This window comes from Crocodylus siamensis, chromosome 1, assembly GCF_052110815.1.
Source record: "Crocodylus siamensis isolate JL-2025a chromosome 1, ASM5211081v1, whole genome shotgun sequence".
NCBI lineage: Eukaryota > Metazoa > Chordata > Crocodylia > Crocodylidae > Crocodylus > Crocodylus siamensis.
Window position 1 is genome coordinate 229,406,239 of NC_143395.1, and position 20,233 is coordinate 229,426,471.

At 41.3% G+C, this 20,233-nt stretch overlaps 2 protein-coding genes across 4 annotated transcripts in view; one reads left to right on the top strand and one right to left on the bottom strand.

The window, feature by feature from the left end:
- ARL13B (ARF like GTPase 13B) overlaps positions 1–20,233 on the top strand; it is a 66,576-nt gene that overhangs the window by 26,663 nt on the left and 19,680 nt on the right. The window lies entirely within an intron of this gene.
- Positions 1,439–14,568, bottom strand: STX19 (syntaxin 19). Of its 2 annotated transcripts, XM_090031612.1 has the most exons (3): positions 14,350–14,568; positions 3,556–3,860; positions 1,439–2,978 (listed from the first exon to the last, which is right to left on the bottom strand). In XM_090031612.1, the coding sequence occupies exon 3, from the start codon at positions 2,901–2,903 to the stop codon at positions 2,025–2,027; it is 879 nt and encodes a 292-aa protein (XP_089887738.1). In that variant the 5' UTR covers positions 2,904–2,978; positions 3,556–3,860; positions 14,350–14,568; the 3' UTR covers positions 1,439–2,024. The 2 variants fall into 2 exon arrangements, with proteins under 2 accessions (XP_089887738.1, XP_089887737.1); XM_090031611.1 differs by lacking the exon at positions 3,556–3,860.

Sequence of the window (20,233 nt, forward strand, 5' to 3'; positions counted from 1 at the left end):
TATGAGGAAAGGTTGAAAGAACTAGGATTGTCTAGTCTAGAGCATTCATCCTCAATCTTTTGTCCTGAGGGCCAGATCAGTGGCATGGGGCCAAACTGTGGGCCATATTGGATGGGGTGGATGGGGGTTGATACTATGTTTGGTTCTCAGCAGCCCAGTTCTGCCCCATCAAGCCATACATGTTAAGATCAGGCATCAGATCCAGTGCACAGGGCCTGGGGCTTGGTCCAGAGATTTGGCAGCAGGAGAGCAGGCCACTGTTCATCAGGCACCAAATTTCCAAATTTTTAGGGAGCCCTGCAGGCTGGATCTGACCTGAGGGCCACAGGTTTAGCACCCCTGGTCTAAAGAAGAGCAAGTTAAGTGGGAATTTGGTAAGTCTTCAACGGGTGATTATCAGGGATCCTAGTTTTCTATTTGCCATGGAAAAATATGGAAAAATGCAGAATCTACATTTTTCTGTGACCTGCTAAAAGCATGCAGTATCCCATGGTGAGCGACACCGTTTCTGCTCTCTCGTTTTTGCCATGGTTTTTGCCATTCAGGACTAGGAAAACAAAATCTCTATTCCAATATGTAGCTCAATGGAGCTCCATACCCTGAATTCAGTTGTTTCTGCCTCTGAATTCCTGGCCTCTCTGGGAGTCCCACAGACCCAATGACACAGTTACAACACACACTCAGGAAGTAACAGATCTGGGTTTTGGGCCTTCTTCAGCCTAGGAGTTTCAGATCTATATTTATCATTTCCCAGGAGAATATCCTCACAACTTGGTCATAGATAAGGCTGGTATGGTTCACTCCCAACCTGTTGAAGCTGGGCCCTTGCAGGCAAAGGTGTACATGAAACACAGATGGCACTGTAGCTCAGTAAAGTGGGCACTTCTCTGAAACACCAGTATCTAAATATTGTTTTCAGGTCTCATGATGGCATTAAGCTGTTTTTCTTTGCACTTTTTGTAAGTTGATATTGATAGGGAATCTCACTTTTCCTAATGGAATTTCTAGGATCAGGGCCAGCAGCCTATGGCCTCTGGGCTATATCTAGTCTTCAGAGGTCTAATCCAGCACCAGGGAATTAGTCTCGGGGAGCTACACCACATTGCCCCTCTGTTCCTCAGACCTTTTGTCCATTGTTCACCCTGCTGCTTTGCAGTCTCTGAGCTTCTCCCTTGCTGCAGAGGGACTGGGGAATTGGCAGCCAGCTGCTAGGGGGCTGGGATTCCAGTTCTCAGTGGCTGGTCATGTCATAAGCTCCGGCCCTCACCAGCAAAAGGCTGCCCACTCCTGATCTGATCTAAGATAATACTGTTTGTATTTTTCTGGAAGTGCTTAATCCAGTACTAATATTTTTCTGATTGTTTTAGGACTATTGTGATTTTTGTTTTTAAAACCACTGTTCCCAAAGAAAAGCGATTAGGTGAGAATCTCAGCTTTTCATGTTGAGAATGTTTATAGATCCTGAGGAAGGCATGAAAATGTGACTTCAGTACAACTTAAAGCTCAAAAAAACCCAAACAAAAATAATGCAACTTATTTTAAAAACCTTGTAAGTAAACCAGTCTTTTGGCTTTACAGTGTCTGGAGTTCACAGTATAATCAACACTTGCCAGCAGCACTGGCAAGGCATCATGCCACCATGTGTTTGTATCACAGTCTGTTTATACTTCCTGGAGAGCCGCTTGTTTTCCAAGAAGACAAGTAAAGGTGATTTTTTTTCCCTTCTCTCTTTGCTGCTCTTTTTTTGTTTTGGGGGGGTTTTTGGTCTGTGGTTTTTTGGTTTTTTTGTTGTGTTTTTTTTTTTTGGGGGGGGGGTAGCAATAATTTTCTGAAACGGTTGAGATTTCCCTTCATAATCCCGTAGCTGCTAGGAAGAGCAGATGTGACTCTTGGAGTGTGGCACGTATAACAGGCAGAGTGAAAGGGAATTCTGGGGTTGGGCAAAGTAAATGAAACTGCAGAGCTGCTTTAAAAGTCTGCTTGGCAAGATGGTAGGCATCAGTATTTCAGACACCTAACTTTTGTCATCTGCAGCATGGACAACACCAGCAACATAGAGTTTTGCAGGGGTTTCTTTTCCTATACTTGACTGCAAGTCTGAATTTTTCTTTTGAAGTTTGAACATAGTCTTGGGTATTACTTACATTCATTTCAATATTGTCTATTATTCCTCCTTGCTCCTCCACCAGAAGTGAAATCTGGATAAAGAGTTCTTTTAGGTCTTTGATCTGATTCTCTAGATTGACCAGTTCTTTGTGCCTTTGTTCAATCTCAGATAACTGAGCTCTACTGATTTTTACTTCAGTGAGCAAGTTTTCATTGAAAACCTCCCATTTTCCTTGCTGAAGCATTTCATTGACTTCTTCTTCAGATACTTCTTTGCCGGCTACTTCAAGCTGACGGATAATAAAAGTCTTGCATTTTTCCTGCTTGGCTATTATAACATCATTGTACAAATGCATGGTTTTTTGGAAATGCCGGAATAGGAAAGCGTACTGTGATGTAAGAATTCTTGCAATAGCAGAAGATGGCCCATGCTCTCTTTCAGCCGCCTTCACGGTTTTTGACAATTCCTCTAAGTTTTTATTTATTTGCTCTGCTTGAATTTTTATTTCTCTGGTAATGTTAGACTCCCTTTTAAGAACACTGAACCTTCTCATTGAAGACACAAGGCTTTTCTGTTGCTGACCAAACTTTTGAACCTCCTCTGCTAGGTTACTAATGTCATCCTGTAGCTTTTGGATTTCATGTAAGTGCCTCTCTGTTAGGGGCTCTTTCTCATAAATAACTGCTTCCTGCTCAAGCTCTCCTTGTTCCTCTTTCCCCCCAGGGACAGGGCTGTTCTCTTCATCTAGTTGCAGTTCCTTTGTTCTCAATTTAAGCTCTTGAAGACGGTCTGCCATTTTTTCCCCACCCTCTGTGACTGAGTAGTGAACAAACTCTGGTACCAGTTCTTGTCAGCTGATGTCACCGTAATCCTAACAATAAAAAAATATACATATTAATGCTGTTTTTTAGCAACTATCTGTATACAGCTTAATTATACTACATGTGGAAAGACAGGAAAATATAGAGATGCTGCTATAGTATGTGCAAACTAATGCCCCAGAATGGTGTTTCCATACACTTCTGAATGATCTCTCTGCTAACCTCCAAGGCCAGAATAAGTACCAGTAAAAGTTTTAAAATCATTCTCTTTTTTTTTGTGCAAGGTGTTTATTTGGATTACCTGCATGACCTACTTTTAGGTCTTAAGTGTTACTTGCAATTTACAGCCAAACTGGCAACATTAAAAACTTTCTATCATACCATGTCATATTTTTCTATATTGCTCTGTGGGGTTTTTTAAAGTGGGAAATGGGTTTAATTTAGCTCTAACAAAGCAATTCAGCATTTTTTTTAATTCCAAGCACAAAAACCTTTCGCTAATATTTCAGATTACTGTAATAGATCCATAAGAAAATGCACACAAGGATTATAAATATAAAAGTTATATGTGACTTAAGTGCAGTAGATCAATGAAACAAGATTTAATTGCAAATCTGAGGAACATACCTTTCAAATGGCATACAATACAACTTCAGTTAGTCCTGGGCAGATTTTGTGTGTAATCATTCTTAACTCTCAATTTTGTCTTTCAATATAGGGTATTTCATTGGAAATTCAAGGAGCTTACTTTTGTAGATTGCTCCGTTTCTAAAACTTGAAATCTGCAGTTTGTGACAGTGAATGCTCATACTGTTTATCTTGCATGGCTGACTGCTGCACTTCTATTGTCTGTCATCTTGAACTTCAGCAGTGCTCATGGAAGGAGATTTTCATTCTGTTGTATGAACAAGGCAATGGTGGAACAAACAGTCCTGAAAAATAAAAGTGTTGTAATGGCTCCCCTTTGCATTGGCAATTAAATAGCTCCTGCAGCTGGTGAGTTCTGTAGCTGATGGGACTTGCAGCTGTGGCAGCATCTTACAGCTGGGATTGAGAATCCTGCAGCTGCAGGACTCTGTCTTGGTGGTACTACACAACTGCCAGGACCAGGAGTCCAGCAGCTGCAGGACTGTGTCCCAGTGGCTGTGAGGTGCTGCCAGGAAGAGGAGTCTGTGGCTGTGGGACTTCCCAGCCCCAACTGTACAAGGGGAGCTCAGGCAGCTGATAGAGCTCCCAGTTGCAGGGGCAGACCCTGCTACATGTGTAAATTAAAGCTGGAAAGCAACCAGCTATAAGAGTTAGTACACATTTTTAAGGTCTAACTTTATAGCTGTTTCAACCGTTTTATGGAGTCATAGGTACTTTTCATGTGTAGCTGGTCTCAGTTAATAGCACAATACCTGTAATGTGTTGAGGTGGCCTCATACATGCATGCAAGGGAGGTAGCAGAGCAACAGGTTACAAGGGATGGATGGTTTTTGCTTTAAATTTGTCTATGTAAAACCTCTTTTGTTATGGTTTATTTACCTTGGATTCAGTTGGCAAAATGCTGCATGCAGTTAAGAACATGAACTTTAACACTGGAAGTCTTATGCTATAATTTATTTTTTTACTAGTGTGACTATCAAACATTTCCCATCATGTGTATTTAAAATAAAATTCTTTCTTTTTAGGGTTCTCCCAAGAACACAATTTCAGTACAAGAAATGAAGGTGCAGAATCTTGTGATACTGGTGTTTTAACAAAAAAAAAAAGCACTATTATGCAACCTCAAATACAGAGATCATGGTTGTTGGCTGTAACTTAGATTACAGCTTAGGTGTTTTCTGGTCTTTAAATACATTTTAGCTATGCACAATTCCACGCTTGTATTCTTAAAGTGTTTTGGTTGCATCCCTTTGCATCTACAAAGATGACCTGAACATTTGTAGGTAGTATTTAGGTAAGTTATCTCCATCTTTGGGGAACGGTTTTTGCTGGCAGTGAAAATGGAGGAGTTGTGGACCGGGGTACATCTCCTTTCTTATGAGCTTAAAAGAATCATAGAAAGTTTCTAAAACACATTTAAACTGGTTAATTGTGCACAGTTTTATTTAGGGACTTTGCTTACTGAGTCTGTTTTCAACAGACTTAAGTCCATTTATCCACAGGAGAATTAACAGGAAAATTAAAACTGTACATTTAAGTAAGTTTTGCCACAGGCAGTAGGAACAAAGACCTTTCCCCATGCTTTTGCTGAGTTTGCTTCTACCTTAATAAATACAGTTTTTAGTGGTTCAGTGTAGCATTTTATTCGGAAGCCAAAAAACCCAGCAACATTAGCATTTTATAGATCCATAGATTGTAAGGCTGGAAGGGACCTTGGAAGATCATCGGATCCAGCCCCCTGCACCAAGGAAATAATTTTAGTAATAAAAGCTGCCTATGCACGTGTTTGGGGGCGGGGGAGAAGAACCACTCTAATTAAAGAGTGGTTCTCAGAGAACTGCCCTAATTAAGATGTTGCAGTGTTACAGGTATTAAGCCCCTGCACATTTAAGAATGGTTGCAGGGGCACTTTAACTAAACCTTATTTGACAAAGTTAGTTAAAATGCTCCTGTGGCCATTTTAAAATGTGCCAGGGGCTTAATACACACGATTGTGCAGCAACACTGGAGTGTTCTAATTAGAACATGAAGGTGCACATATATAGGCAGCCAAAGTGATCAACTGAGACATGATTTCGTGAGTCTGAAAGTAATGGATTTTAAAACGTTACTTTACTTTCTCCTCCCTGATGCACCAAAAAAGAAAAAGGAAAAAAACCAGAAAAACATGAGCATCTTGTTTGTTTGTTTTTTACAATAATTCCTCAGCATTGCTAAATTTAGTTTGCATCTCCCCAGCAGCACAAGACATGTGATTCATAGGAGATAACATTCTTTTGCTATGTTTCAGAATTGCCAGGCACTATTTGGGCTGCTCTGGGAAAGTTCATATTGGGTATGTGAAAATAATCATGAGTGCTAAATAAGACTTCAGAGAAGTGACCTGAAAATCTGTTTTAACATAGCCTAACATGACTGTTGACCCTTAGTAATTTGGTGTGGCTTGACAAGCCCGTGGTTTAAAAAGCAAGCCGTGAGAGCATCATTAGTGTTTGTGAGGTAGGAAGATAGGTCTATGTACTGAATGAATAAAATTTATTGAAAAGTTCTTAAAAATGCAGTTACTTAGTTAAATATCTCTTATAGCAAATGGCAGAAAAATGGTTTTGGATTCTATCCTTTTATGTATCTGTAAACAGCTGATACTACCTTTTTTCTCTCTTTTTAATGGAAAATTGCTCATAGTAAATGCAGTAAAATTGAATGTTTATGGAACTATGTACAAGCATATTCAAAAAATCTTGTCTCCTGCCTCTGTCTGTCTGTCCATTCAGAGCACCTAGTGTTGATATATTAAACTCATTAAGAATTTTCTGTTAAAGTTACCCTAATGCAGCGTTAAAATAGATGCAGAAAAAAATTAAGTTTCTTTTTAATTAATGACATGGCTTACAAGGCATTCAAGGTAATTCTAGGTTTAAAAATCTTTTTGTTTGTCAAATGGTAAGTAAGAAAAATGGATCATCTTTAAAAATAAAATAAAAAACCAAGCAGTCGCTGCTTTGAGATGTTAAGTCGATAATGTCATGGGAAAAATATATTACTTCAAATTTCTCAGTTTCTGTGCCAGATTCAAACCAGTTAGATCAGTTTCTATTTTTTTTAAACACTGCTGTTTAGGGCAAGTGCTTTAGGAGCTAGCCATGGCTGTAAGGGGAGAAACTTTTGCTGGTAGTCTCTACCTCTGATTCCTTTTAGGAGAGCCTTGCTATGAGGGTCCTTGAGAGAACATAATGGAAGTACCTCGTCTGTATGCCTGTTCTGAGGCTTTGGTATGAGTTAAGAATAGGGAATGTGCATGGGGTCAAAGGTAGTATATTTGAAGAACTGAAGGTCTGTGAACTTCATGATTAGCAGAAAGTTGGCTACTGGGAAAAGGCGATAGTTATGTGTGCATGTAAAACTGAAAGCTGTATTAGGTGGAAGAAGTATGTTCTGACAGTTGTGAAAACAAGTTGGCTTTATGGAGGGGGGGGTGCTGAATGGTGAACAAGAAAAATCTTCAGAGGTAAGGAAAGGGGACTGGAAGTTTTTGAGACTGGTAAACCTGAAAGGAAACTGCAGAATGTAATAGCATCTTTGTTCTGGGGAGTGCTAGATTTATTGATGGTTTGGTGCCTGATATGGTGAATGGGCAGGGTGTCCTGGGCAGCTCAAAAAATACAGGATAGAGGACAGGCATGCTTGTAAGGTGAGAAGGGAATAATAGCTTGTTATGACTTAGCATGACCTTCCAATGCACTCCACAACAGCTGCTTCTCTCCATGTGGTCCTGTATTGAAATTTTAATACTGCTATTTATGATTGGAACTGAGATGCATACTGTGAAATGCGGGGATCTGTTGGAACCGAAGAATTCTGTGTTGTCAGCAACAGGAAGAATAAGGGAATAAATGTTAATTGAGTGATATGTAAGGCTGGAAGGGACCTTGGAAGATTGGGTCCAGCCCCCTACATCAAGCAGGAAAGATAACTGGGGGTCAGATGACCCCAGCAAGGTAATTGTCTAGTCTCTTCTTGAAGATTTCCAGGATAGATGGTTGTACCACCTCTGGAGGGAGCTTATTCCACACTCTGGACATCCTGACTGTGAAGACGTTTTTCCTAATGTTGAGCCTGAATCGGTCTTCCAGGAATTTGTGGCCATTACTCCTAGTTTTCCCCTCAGGTGCCCTGGTGAACAGTTGCTTACCGAGCCCTTGATGTACTCCCCTAGTGTAGCAGTAAGTTGCTACCAGGTCCCCTCTCAGCCGCCTTTTCCTCAGGCTGAAGGGTCCCAGGTAGCTCAGCCTTTCTTTGTATGGCTTGCTGTGTAAGACTGCGATCATACAGGTGGCTCTTCTTTGGACTCTCTCAAGCTTGTCCATGTCCTTGTTTAAAGTGTGCCCAGAACTAGACACAGTACTCTAGCTGTGGTCTCACCAGTGCTGAGTAGCGCAAGAGAATCACCTCCTTGGTTTTGCTGGAGATGCACTGATTGATGCAGGCCAGAATACTATTTGCCCTACTGGCTACAACATCACACTGTAGGCTCATATTCATACTGTTGTCTGTTATTACCCCCAGGTCCCTTTCATTCATGGTGCTAGTCAGTTTGGTGCTGCCAAGCTTGTAGGTGTGTTGGGAGTTGCTTGTCCCAAGGTGGAGCACTTTACACTTCTTAACGTTGAACTTCATCAGATTCTGATCCACCCAACTTGCTAGCCTGTCTAGGGCCACCTGTATCTGTAGCCTATCTTTAAGTGTGACCACGCTTCACCATAACTTGGTGTCATCTGTGAACTTGGCCAGTGAGCTCTTCACCCCTACATGCAAATTGTTAATAAAGCTGTTGAAAAGTACTGGACTAAGCAATGACCCCTGCAGGATGCTGCTGCCCACTTCTCACCAGGATGACTCATCCATGTACTGTGACTCTCTGGGTCCTATCCCGCAGCTATTTTCTCACCCACCTGACTGTGTCGGAGTTAAGCCTACAATCCTCCAATTTTTTTGCAAGACATGGGATATTAGATCAAAGGCCTTCTGGAAGTCAAGGTGTATACAATGTCAACCTGCTCTCTCATATCCAGGTGGCAAGTTGTCTGGTCGTAGAAGGAGATGAGGTTGGTAAGGCAAGGCCTGCCTGTGATGAAGCCATGCTGGCTGTCATTCAGAATCTTACCTTCTGCAAGCTTATCTCAGATAGACTCCTTGATGAACTTTTCTAGGATTTTCCCTGTGATGGAAGTTAGGCTGATTGGCCTATAGTTACCTGGGTTCTCCCTTCTGCCCTTTTTGTGGATGGGTGCAACATTGGCCCTCTTCCAGTCCTCAGGGACTTCTCCAGAGAGTCACGATTTGTGGAAGGGTTTCGCCAGGGGTTTTGCAGTGACTTCGGCCAGCTCTTTTTCAGCGCTCTCAGATGAAGATTATCCAGTCCCACTGACTTGTATATGTCTAATTTTTTTAATTGGTCATATACTACTATTCTACGGCAATAGTAGAAAGGCGATTATTCCTACCATGCTCATCTTTTACTCTACTTAGCATTGTTTTCCCCTTGGTCCAGTGAAAGACGGAGACGAAGCAGTCATTCAGGAATTCAGCTTTCTCCTGAGCAATGGCCCTACTCTCCCATTTGTTTTACTCCTGTTCCTTATGTACCTAAAGAAGGACTTCTTGTTGTCCTTGATTTTCCATTGCTAATCTAAGTCCAGTTGCTGCTTTAGCCTTTCTTATTTGTTCCCTGAAAATGCGGGACAATGTGGACTAGTTCTCCTTAGGGCCTGCTCCAAGCTTCCATTGTTCATAAGCCCCTTTCTTCTTTCTTAAGAGGACTGTGATTTCCCTGTTTAGCGAAGAGGGCTTCCCAGCCCTTCTGTTACCTTTTGTCCACATGGGAATGGACTTCCTTTGTGCTTCAAAGATTGTGGTTGCTCCTTAAGGACACTCTTCATGCACACCTTTCAATATGGCACTTCTTTGTGGGTATAGGAGAATCACCATTTTGCTGCACTGTACTTCCATGATTTTGGGGTTGGGAGGGATGTTTGTTCTGGCAGATGGAAATGCAGGTGGTAAGTGCATGTGCCGTGTCTTCCATAAAAGGACATTAGCACTATATGGCATTTATGCTAGGGTTCCCATATGTGCAGGTTTTCCCAGACACATCTTCTTTTTCAGTCCTCTGATCTCTGTCTGGGCAGTTTTTTAAAATATGGATAAATGTTCCGGAATTTGCTCTGCTCAGCATCAGAGTTTTTCCTGGCATTTCTTGGCTTGCTCGAGGAGGTGGGGGAAATGGGGGGAGGGCAGTTAGAGGCAGAGGGCACGCACATGAATGTGGCCAAGCAGGGTGCTGGGAGCAGCCGCGGCTGCTGAATCTACATAAGTCTGAGGAGCACGTGCTTGCTGGTACTGGGAGAAGCTGTTTAGGTACTGGGGCTGCAGAAGGACCCGGGGGGAGACGGTTGCCCCTTCAAGAGGGCAGCGGGGAGCTGCATAGCCTCACTGTCAGCATTGGGGCTGGGCCCTTGCTTGCAGGGGCAGGGCAGCTGGGAGATGCTGTAGGGCTTGGGGGGAACAGAGGGCTGCAGGTCAGTAGTGGAGGGCCCTGGGGCTGTGGGGTTTGGCTTGAGAATGAGGGGTACCAGGGTAGGTAGGGGACTGTGGGGTGGGAGTGCGGGGGCACCACAGGGATGGGGGGCCAGGGATTTGCGGGTTGAGAGTGAGGGACACCAGCATGGCCCAGGGGGGTGGGTACTGAGGGTTGGGAGTGAGGGGCATCAGCAGAGCCAGGGGTTTGTGGGTCGGGAGTGAGGGGCAGCAGCAGTTGTGGAGGGGTGGTGCTGTGGCTTTAGAGTGAGGGGCAACAGCAGGGGCAGGGCACCAGCATACCCCCTCACTCCCCCACCCTCAACAGGTGTCCTCCTCTTTGACACTGTAAACAGTAACCCTAATTTATGCTGCACTTTGGTGTCCAGTCTGACAAAACTCTAGTTTTTACTAGCTACAGGAAATTATTCTCTGTAATTGACAGAGGAGACACCTGATTTGAAAACAGAACAGAGGAGTTTTTGTTTTATTTTTAACTTTCTGGTGTTTTAATCTTACTAATATCAAAGTGTTAATGTTATCATTGTTCTTTTTACAAAGTGGGCAGAGGCTTGTTTATAAAATGAGTAACTGCGATACTGAAATATGTGAACTTCAGAAGTTTAGCTTTTATTTATTTTATTGTTAGGTACAACATGTGAGTAGTTGCACCTATACTTTATTTACTAAGGAAAATGTGCTACCACACCTACAGACCTCACAACTCCTCAAGTGAAAACAGTGGACGTGACTGATATGATAGGATTGAAAGTTTACCCACTGCTATATTACAGAGGCAGTAAATTGAGAAGAGGAAGGTGTAGGAAAAGCAAATGTATGGAAAAATCGAGTCTAAGTTGAGCAGAGTTTGAATTGTGAGGCAATAACCTTCTCGTGAGTCTGGTTGCAATATAGAGACTATGATGTTCTACCTTTCTGACTTGCTGAATTGCAGACTTAAGAGTTCATGTGGAGTGCTAGCTAGTGCTTGGTTTCGTTGCACAGGTGTCATAACAGGCTGCTAATATTTTAACTGGGAAACCAACCCTTAATAAAATGCAAGAGCTTACACACCAGTTCCAAAATGTTAGCAGCAGGCTTGTTTTACTTGATTGCACTAATCAAATGTGGGTTAACAAGCTACAGCCTGGACAATGAAGTCCTCTCTAGGTCCAGAACAGTGCAAACAGTAGGCTGATATTTTAAAATTGAATCCTGTTAAGAGTCGTACAGCAATACTTGTTACAGAATCCTTTGCCTGTCTTTCAACCAGAAGGTGAATTTGGACATCCTCACCCTGAGCTCAAATTTCTCTCTGGATCGAGCCTGTTTGATCAGCAGGAGTGATTCAAGTGATACAGGGTGGAGAGAGTATCAGGGAAACATTTTCAAGTAAATGGAAAGACTATTCAGAAATGAAACAGGAGTGGTTCACAGGTCCAGCTTGCCCGGACTGAAACAGGGTTAGCATTATTGTCATTCTCATGATTGTTTGAAGTGGTAGCCAAAGAAAGAAGCTATACTAGATTTGGCTACAAATATTACTAAGCACACAAAAAAGTAACTTTTAAAATATTTCTTCTATTCAGAGCCCCTTTAGAGGGGAAATTGGCCAGGGTAAAGCTTAAATTAGAAAAAGGGGGCCTGTCCAAAAATCTTACAAGCCTATGAATGGAAATTCTTAATGCCTGCTAAAATGGTAAGTGCTTCAGCTCCTTCCTTCAAGCAAAATCATGCTACCAGCCATGTTATATCATAACTTAGGGTCATAGAAAAGGGCTGGAAGGGACTTCATAAAGTCATGTAGTCCAGCCCTGGTTCAAGGCAGGGTCACCCCAGCCGACCAAGTCTCTCTAAACTGCTCTTGAAAATTTTCAAGGATGGGGATTCCTCAACTTCCCAAGGTAGCCTGTTCCAATACTTGGCCACCCTCAGAGTCAGAAGCTTACCATTATGCTCAGAGGGAAGTTAAGCTTTAAAAATAAAGGCACAGTTTAAAAGGGGATGTCAAATAATCCAGTGTTATTAGGAGAGATGTGAATGCCAGTTTGTTGGTAGATACGAAAGGGCAGTGAAGGAATGCAATTGTTACTTTATAACTTAATTTGACTGGGGGCTGTTACTTAGGAGTGCTGAACAAGGAAACTGTTTTGTAGATCAGTGTCCATTTCATATATAAAGTATATTTCTTATTGTAATATTTTATTTGATCATTATCTTTGCAAGAGGCAAGGAAGGAGGGGACATCAAAGGTTTGTTCTAATGCTTTACAGTGCATTAGGAAAGTCTGAAGGTATGTGTGAATTCTTGTATGTACCTGTTTCATATATTAGAAATCAAGAATATTGTCTTCAGTGATTTTTTGGGGGGGGGGGGTTACTTGAAGTGCTATAGAAGAGGGATGAAATTTTGTTCTGCCCTTAATTGGAAGAGAATGGATATAAAATTGAGGGGGGGGGGGGAAAATCTTCATAACTGGTAGGTCAGGAGGGTGTTTCCTGGTAGGAACAAGACGAACTATAAACAGAAGAAAAATCTTCTCCTGCCTTTGATTGCAGAGGCTTCAGTTTTCGGGTACCAGCCTGTCATTCTTTTTAGTAGTTGTCCATAGGACCTTTCAAAAAGAACTTGGTTGACTAGGCATGACTTTTTAATTAAATTCATGCTTTCCCTGTACACCATAAAAAAAACCCCAAACAGGACATATCCATTTTCTTTTGCTGGTAACTGAAAAGGTCAACTGCAACCGCCATCTCTTGTTTTTCCTCACAACATATGCATGAATTCTCCCCACAGAATAATTAATCACACTAGTATGAGACCCAGGTCTGTAATCTCTAGATTAAACTAATGTTGCTTATGGAAACACATTCCTTTTGAAATACTTCTGTTAATGCTCACAGTACTGGTACTGTCATTTTGACCTCCTGGACATTTATTTAATTGTTCATGAGTTTTGTATGCCACATTTATTAGAATTTTGTATAATTGTTTCTAAAGTCTTTAATGCATTAAACAAAACGGTATGATTTATCCTGTCATGTCAAATTTGGCCCAAAACTTTTAGGCTTCATAATGACGGGCTCTTCAAACTGATCCGATAGAATGTTTCTTAAATACTTTTTTTTTTTATCATTGTCAGTGGATTTTTCTTTAAGGAGCCAGTGCTCTCCTTTTGGTATTTGCATTTTGATAATATATGAGAATCAAAGAGAACCAAATTAAAACTTTGTAGATCTTCATGCAAACTGAGAGAAAAACATTAAAAAAGTGGAAATGCAGCAGGCTTACTGGAAAAGTAGAAAGCATTTGGAACAGTTCTTTACTTTTGGGTGTAAGTTAGAATAAGAGGAAATTAATGTGTAACATAAATGTCTTTTTTTTCCATGTCTAGATCAATCCACCTCATAACCTTTTGAACTTTTGCATTTTTGGCTTTTAGAAAATTTTAGCACTATGAATTGTTTTTCTCTGGCTTAAATAGCTTTATGTTCTAGAAAAAGGCAAAACCAAAAGTAAGATAAAATTAGCATTTTTAAAGGGCTTCATATTTTAACTTGAGTGCACTCCTGGCATTTAAGAGAAGTATAATTACTGGGTGGTAAACCCTCCCTTTCCTAGTACTCTTCAAATAAAGTTCAGTACTTCTCTAGCTGTAATAAAGATCTGTTCAACTTAAAAATGTTTCAGCGGTTTCACTTTTAATATAAGCAGCCGTACAGTTATCAATATGCAGTACCTGGGAGGAAGGGAACAAGTATGAAAACACAAGGAGTAACCAAGTTCTTTCATATGGTAAACTTTAATTTGATAAATCAAATAGAGCACACTTTAGGCATATCATTTCAAGTATGTTTTGCCACATACCTCCCACAGTTTTGAAATATGAACCTTGGTAAGCAGAACTTGGTAAGTTTTATTGACTTGGAAAATTAGAAGCAAGTTTTTCCTTTAAGGTAATTCTGATGTACTTCCAAAAGAAACAAGTTTTATGCATAAAACTTGTCTAGCAAATTAACATTCATATGCATGAGCAACAGAGCTCTGAGAACATATTTGCTAGTAACACTATCAAATTCAGGGCAGAAATCCATTATTTGTATCTTTACACATAGCTATTTCCATTCTAAACTTTAATGCAGCCTGTTTTCTGTATTATATGCAAGTTTTAATACAAAATAAAAGCATGCAGCTTACCTTGTAATCTTCTGATGGTGGCAGTTTCTTTAGGTCCTCCAGTGTAGAAATCCTACTTCTGAGGGCAAACTCAGTATAATCTGAAAAGTATTTTTTTGAATGCTTGCTTAAATAATTGATTGTGAGTGGCTTTCCATTAAACATTTTCTGTGTGCCTAATGCTCCTTAATCAACTGGAGGGAGCCAGGTCATTTCAGAGGGTTGTGCTCTGAGAAGGAAGCTTACTTGTTAGTACTGCAGTAAAAGAGCAAATTGATTACTTTACAGTTGGGGAATCTGGTTTTGCCTGTTGGAACCCAGCCTTGTCTGGGGGCGGATTGTTTTATTATAACAGACCAATCGCAGGGAGTGTCTGTGACTAGCTCCTTAGATACCATACTTCCAGCCTACAAATACTCTATGTTGCACATACAATAGTAAGTGCAGTACTCATTTCAAATTACTCCTTGAATGGGAGATCCGTTTTACTGCAAAAACTATGTGGAAGGAAGGATCATAAGCCTGTTTACAAAACTTACTTGGAAAAGAGGGAACCCAAGAGCAATATTCAGGTTGTATAGTCAGTTACTTAAGTCTTTAACTCTGTTCAAAAGTTCACTTGAAAGAATAATACAAAGTAAAAATGTACAGCAATGGTAGGACCTATCAACCTATTGTTTTTTACCAGTTTTCTGAGTTTTCTTCACCAGTTTAGTCCATACCCTGGCTACTTTGCCCAGTCCAGGTAAGTCATTTGCAGTGCTTTTATGACTGTATTCTCCCTAAGTATTTTGTATCTAGAGCATCAAATCTCAATTTTTCATCCACAAAAATGTGGGTCCCTATGGTTTTGGCTTGGAAGTCTAACCTTTTTTTAAATCGTAGAAAGCTCCTACTTTAGTTGTCATGATAAGGTTTTAAGACTATGGGTATCATAAGTTTTTTTCTTTTTCATATTGTTGTCCTTTGTTGACTGACCTGCACCAATTAGGAACAATTATTGTAGTTCTGCCTTGCTATGTCTTAGATTCTTCTCAAAGTGTTCATTTTAATTCTTTCAGACAGTATATATTATGACATTTGACAATATAATTTAATTTCTCTACACATGTACTCATAAGTTATATGTTCCTGGTGGGTTTTTTTGTTTTAAAATAAATCTTGATGATGTTTATGGAAACAATTCACCTCCTTTCCAGCATTTTTATAAACTTTATTTTAAACACCTCTAGCATTTATAAAAACTTTATTAACAAATCCAAATAATCAAATAACAGATTTAACATTTAAAGATATTTCCCTAAAACATACATAAAGAGAGATCTATTTTCCATTAGTTGTCATCCCTTACTCAAGTCAGTGTCCACAGAAGTCATGTTTTTTTCTTCTCTTCTTTAGAGAGTTCCTCTGTTTCTGTCCATGTTAAGCTTTTGTGTTTTTTTTCATCTCTCTACATAACCTGCTTAACTCACCCTCTCTTTTTCCTCAGAACTCTACATAATGCAAAGCTCACTGTCTCCTACTTATATCTGCTTTTCTTCTACATTTGAAACGTATTTAATTTGTTCTCAACTGTTAGCTCATAGAATTTGATCTCGCTTTCAATATTCAAAGACATTGTTCAAACTTTCTGGTTTGGAGACAGAAGATTCTTTTCAGCAAATGTAAAAAATTGTCACCAAATTTTGAAATAAGAATTTTTTCCCCTTCTCTCCTTAGAACACTGACTTGACAGGGCAATTTTTCCATTACTCAGACTGCCCAACCTTTTTTACAGCTTTTTGGATAGCATTGTGCAATAGCTTTTTGTTGTACCTGTAATGTATCGACTGTCATGCATTATCTTTCCCATCTGACTAGCCCTCCAGTTTGCCTTTTTATAGGCAGTCCACTGACACAGTTGGTTCCTGAAAAGCATGTCTTAAGTTGAAACGTAGCTTGGAACCAATTTTCCCATAGGAACAATGTTATAAATGGGGGACTGGTTCCTGAACCAAGGCCCAATACCTTATTTTCACCAGAAATAACCCAGAATTTTGTATTCAGTCAATTATAGATGAGTAATACAGCTACACTATATTGTAAATAGCAATCATATTGATTTGGAAGGACTTCTTTGAGGTGATCTTGCTGGAGTTTTTGAAGGGCTCTTGGTTGGACTTTTGAAGGGCTCTTGGGTGAGTCTTCTCAGTAGTCTTGGCTGCAGGTTTTTCTGGAGTCTTGTCTGCTTTCTTGAAGAAAGTGTCCAAGGAAGTTTGGACAGATGTTCTCCAGGGAGATGGGCGATGCAGCGAACTTGTTTGCTGGCATGGTGTGGCATCAGATCAAGCATCGTAAAGTGGAAAATGACATCAGAAAGTTGAAATGGTGTCAATTTATAAATGTCATAAGTGCTGTTTGTTGTAACTCGAAACATCTTAAGTCAAGGATTGCCTGTACTGGAAGCCAATCTATTGGGCAGTTTGCAAAAAGCTTCACAAATTACCCTTTTTAGAATGCATTTGTGCCAATACCCCTTGAGCTAAATTGTTTGCAGTATAAATGGTAGGAATGTGATGGTTGGAAAAATTCCAACTGTTAGCTAATACATGATATTTTATGGGTTTTGTTTTGGTTTTTTTGCTAGTGCTCAAAAGCTCTACTCAGGATCAGGGTTGGTTTGCTCTGGGTGATACCCAAGCACTCAGTCTCTTTGCTGAATATCTCACAGTCTAGCTAAGGTTTGCATTAGTAACTTTTGCACATTGGCCTTTCTGACTTCATCCTTGTATGCCTGAGCAATATTCTTATACTTCTCCCTAGTCATCTGTCCAAGATTCCACTTCCTGTAAGCTTCCTTTTGTATTTAAGCTGACCAAACAGTTCTCTGCTAAACCAACCTGATCACCTGCTATGTTTGCTATTTTTTCCTTCACATCAGGATGGTTTGTTCCTATCCCCTTGGTAAGGTTTCTTTAAAATGCAGCCAGCTTTCTTGGACTCCTTTCCCCTCTTAGATTGGCCTCCCAAGGGTTTCCTACCCATCTTTCCCCAAGTGGGGTCAGAGTCTACTTTTCTGAATTCCAGGGTCCATACTCTGCTGCTCTCCTTTCTTTCTTTAGTCAAGATCCTGAATTCGATTGTCTCATTGTCACTGCTGCCCAAGTTGCCATCCATGTCTACATCTCCCACCAATTCTTCCCTCTTTGTGAGCAGCAGGTCAAGAGGAACAGCCCCTAATTTGTCTCCCCAGCAAAATTGTACCAGGAAGTTGTCCCCAGCACTCTCCAGAAACTTCCTGGATTGCCTGTACATGGCTTTATTGTCCTCCCAGCAGATTTTAGGGTGATTTTGAAGTCCCCCATGAGAACCAGGGCCTATAATCAGGAAACTTCCACAAGTGGTCTATAGCAGACACTCACCATGACACCACCCTTGTTGCTTACCTCTTTAACTTTACTCCAGAGACTTTCAACTAGCCTATCTCCAGTTTCATACTGGAGCTCAGAGCAATCATACATTTTCTTTTACTTACACAACTCCTTCTCCTTTTCTCCCCTGCCTGTCCTTCCTGTACCCACCCATGACAGTGCTCCAGTCTTCTGAGCTATCCCACTAGTCCCTGCTGTTCGAAATGTGTCATAGATCTGTGAATGTGCAAGGACTTCCAATTCTTCCTGCTTGTTTCCCAAGGTCCATGCATTTATGTACAGACACCTGAGGCAACTAATTGATTGCCCTATTTTCTCAGGGAGAATAAGGAGAGCCTCCCCTGTTGCCTCCTCCTTGTGCTTCTTCCAGGTCTTGTGCTTCCCTTTTTACCTCAGGGCTTTGGACTCCATCCCCTGGTGAACCTAGTTTAAAGCCCTCCTCATTAAGTTAGCAAAGGTGCTCTTTGCCCTCTCTTCACCAGGTGGATCCCATCTCTTTCTACCATCTTTCATCTTGGAACAGCATCCCACAGTCAAAGAAGCCGAATCCCTGCTGGCAACACCACCTGAGCAGCCATACATTGATCTGCAGGATGCGTCCGCTCTTGCCAGGGCCCCTTCCTTTTGATTGGAAGGATTGAGGAGACTACCACCTCTATCCCCATCTCCTTCACCCTTGCATCCAGAGCCTTGTAGTCACTCTTGATTTGGTCAGGTCACCCCTGGCAGTATCATTTCATTGGTGCCCACATGAATTAGTAGCATAGGGTAGTAGTTCAAGGGTTGGATGAATTTCAGTAATCCTTCCATGACATCTTGGATCCTGGCTTCAGGCAAGCAGCCGACCTCCTGGAACAACAGATCAGGCTGGCAGATGGATCCCTCTGTCTCTCACAGAAGGGAGTCTCTAACCACCACCACCTTGCCTTCTCCCTGAGGGACACTACCAGAAGGCACTGCTCACATTGCAGGCACTCCCCCACCTGGTTGATACTGGAAGGAACCTGCAAGCCACAGTCTGCTCAGTGCCAAACCAGGATCTGGGTTGAAGCCCCCCCGATAGTGTGTGGTCCTGCCTGGACAGATACCTCGCAGGTGGAAGCAGAGGAAGAGCTGGAAGTGGCAGTGGCTCTGGGATTGCAACGTCCTCCATCCATGTCTCTGGGTTTTCTAACATGTTGCCTCTTGCTTTCTGCCTCTATTTCTGAGCAGACCTTCCCTAGCAAACTGCTCTGTAACTGGCCTGTTTGCTGTTCCTTGATCCTTTTTCTTTGCAAACCTCTTTCCTCTCAGCAAGCTTACAGTAAAACAATGTGAGAGTTTCCTAGCAAGCTCCCCTTTGTTCTGGTATCTAGTTAAACAAGGGATTTAAGTCTTGGTCTAGCTGCTGAGTTTTAGCTGTTGAAATAAAACATGTAGGCTAGCCAGCCCTAATCACATATTTAAAAAAAAGAATCTCACTTTACAGGCTCCTCTTCGAAGAGGGTGCAGCAAACTGACCTGCAAATTGACTTGAACAGCTTGCAAACTGTCCTGTTTGCTTACTCCCCCTCTCCCCCACCCCATGGCTTAGAGTGACCTTATAGATCTCTCTTTGGCCTGGCCTGGCTTAGGCCCTTTGTCGCACCCAGGCAGCAATCAGTCAGCAGTCGAGCCACTCAGCTGTTCAGAGCACACACCCCACCCAAGCACACAAACCCACCAAACCACCCTCAGCAAGCCAAACACAGGCAACCCTGGCTCAGTTACCGTCCCGGAACAGGATTTGGTTCCTGATTCCTCCAACACAGGTTAAATTACACTGACATTGTGCCCTTTCTTCTGTATGGCTGACCTTTTAAGAGAGTTTTACAAGTGAGTGACTTATTTCACATGGGTAGAAGTCCTTGTTTAAAGGGAATGTTTACAACTTCCAAATCATGCGTCATAAGCACAAAGTTGTATTTGTCACCATTTGTGCTCCTTATTTATTATACTTTTCTTGTCTTCAGCTCCAAAATAGTTTATTTTACTTTCAGGCACTTAATGCAGCTTTGAATGAATTTCAGATGTCTCAAGGGAACACTGATTTTATTTTAAAAACTGTTTTCACTGGCAACAGTGGGGAGTGGCGTAAGTTTTCTAGAAACAAAAACGATGGTCCAGTTTAATTTAAATTGGTTCTAAGATACTGACTCACTTTTTTTATATGAAAGTACTCTTCTTTGTTCTGGAGCAGTCCTACAGTGAATGATTGTCTGCTTGCGTTCTGCCCATACTGAGATAAATATATTACCTGCCCGGATGGCTGTTGAGTTCTGTGCCAGGTTACGTTTCTGTTAGACTTTGGGCGTAGCCTTGCATAGAACACAGCAGAGTATTCTACTCCTGAAGTCATAAAGCAGTGGATTATGGCAGCAAGATCTGCTTCCAAGAATAGTCATGCTCTCTGGGCCTGATGCAGGTGGGTGAAGAAAACTGTTTATCAACAGCGTTGTCAATGAGACCTTCTTCTA

Bases quoted from the DNA above. Each gene is read 5' to 3' on its own strand.
- STX19 (XM_090031611.1), bottom strand. From the start codon at position 2,903: ATGGCAGACCGTCTTCAAGAGCTTAAATTGAGAACAAAGGAACTGCAA.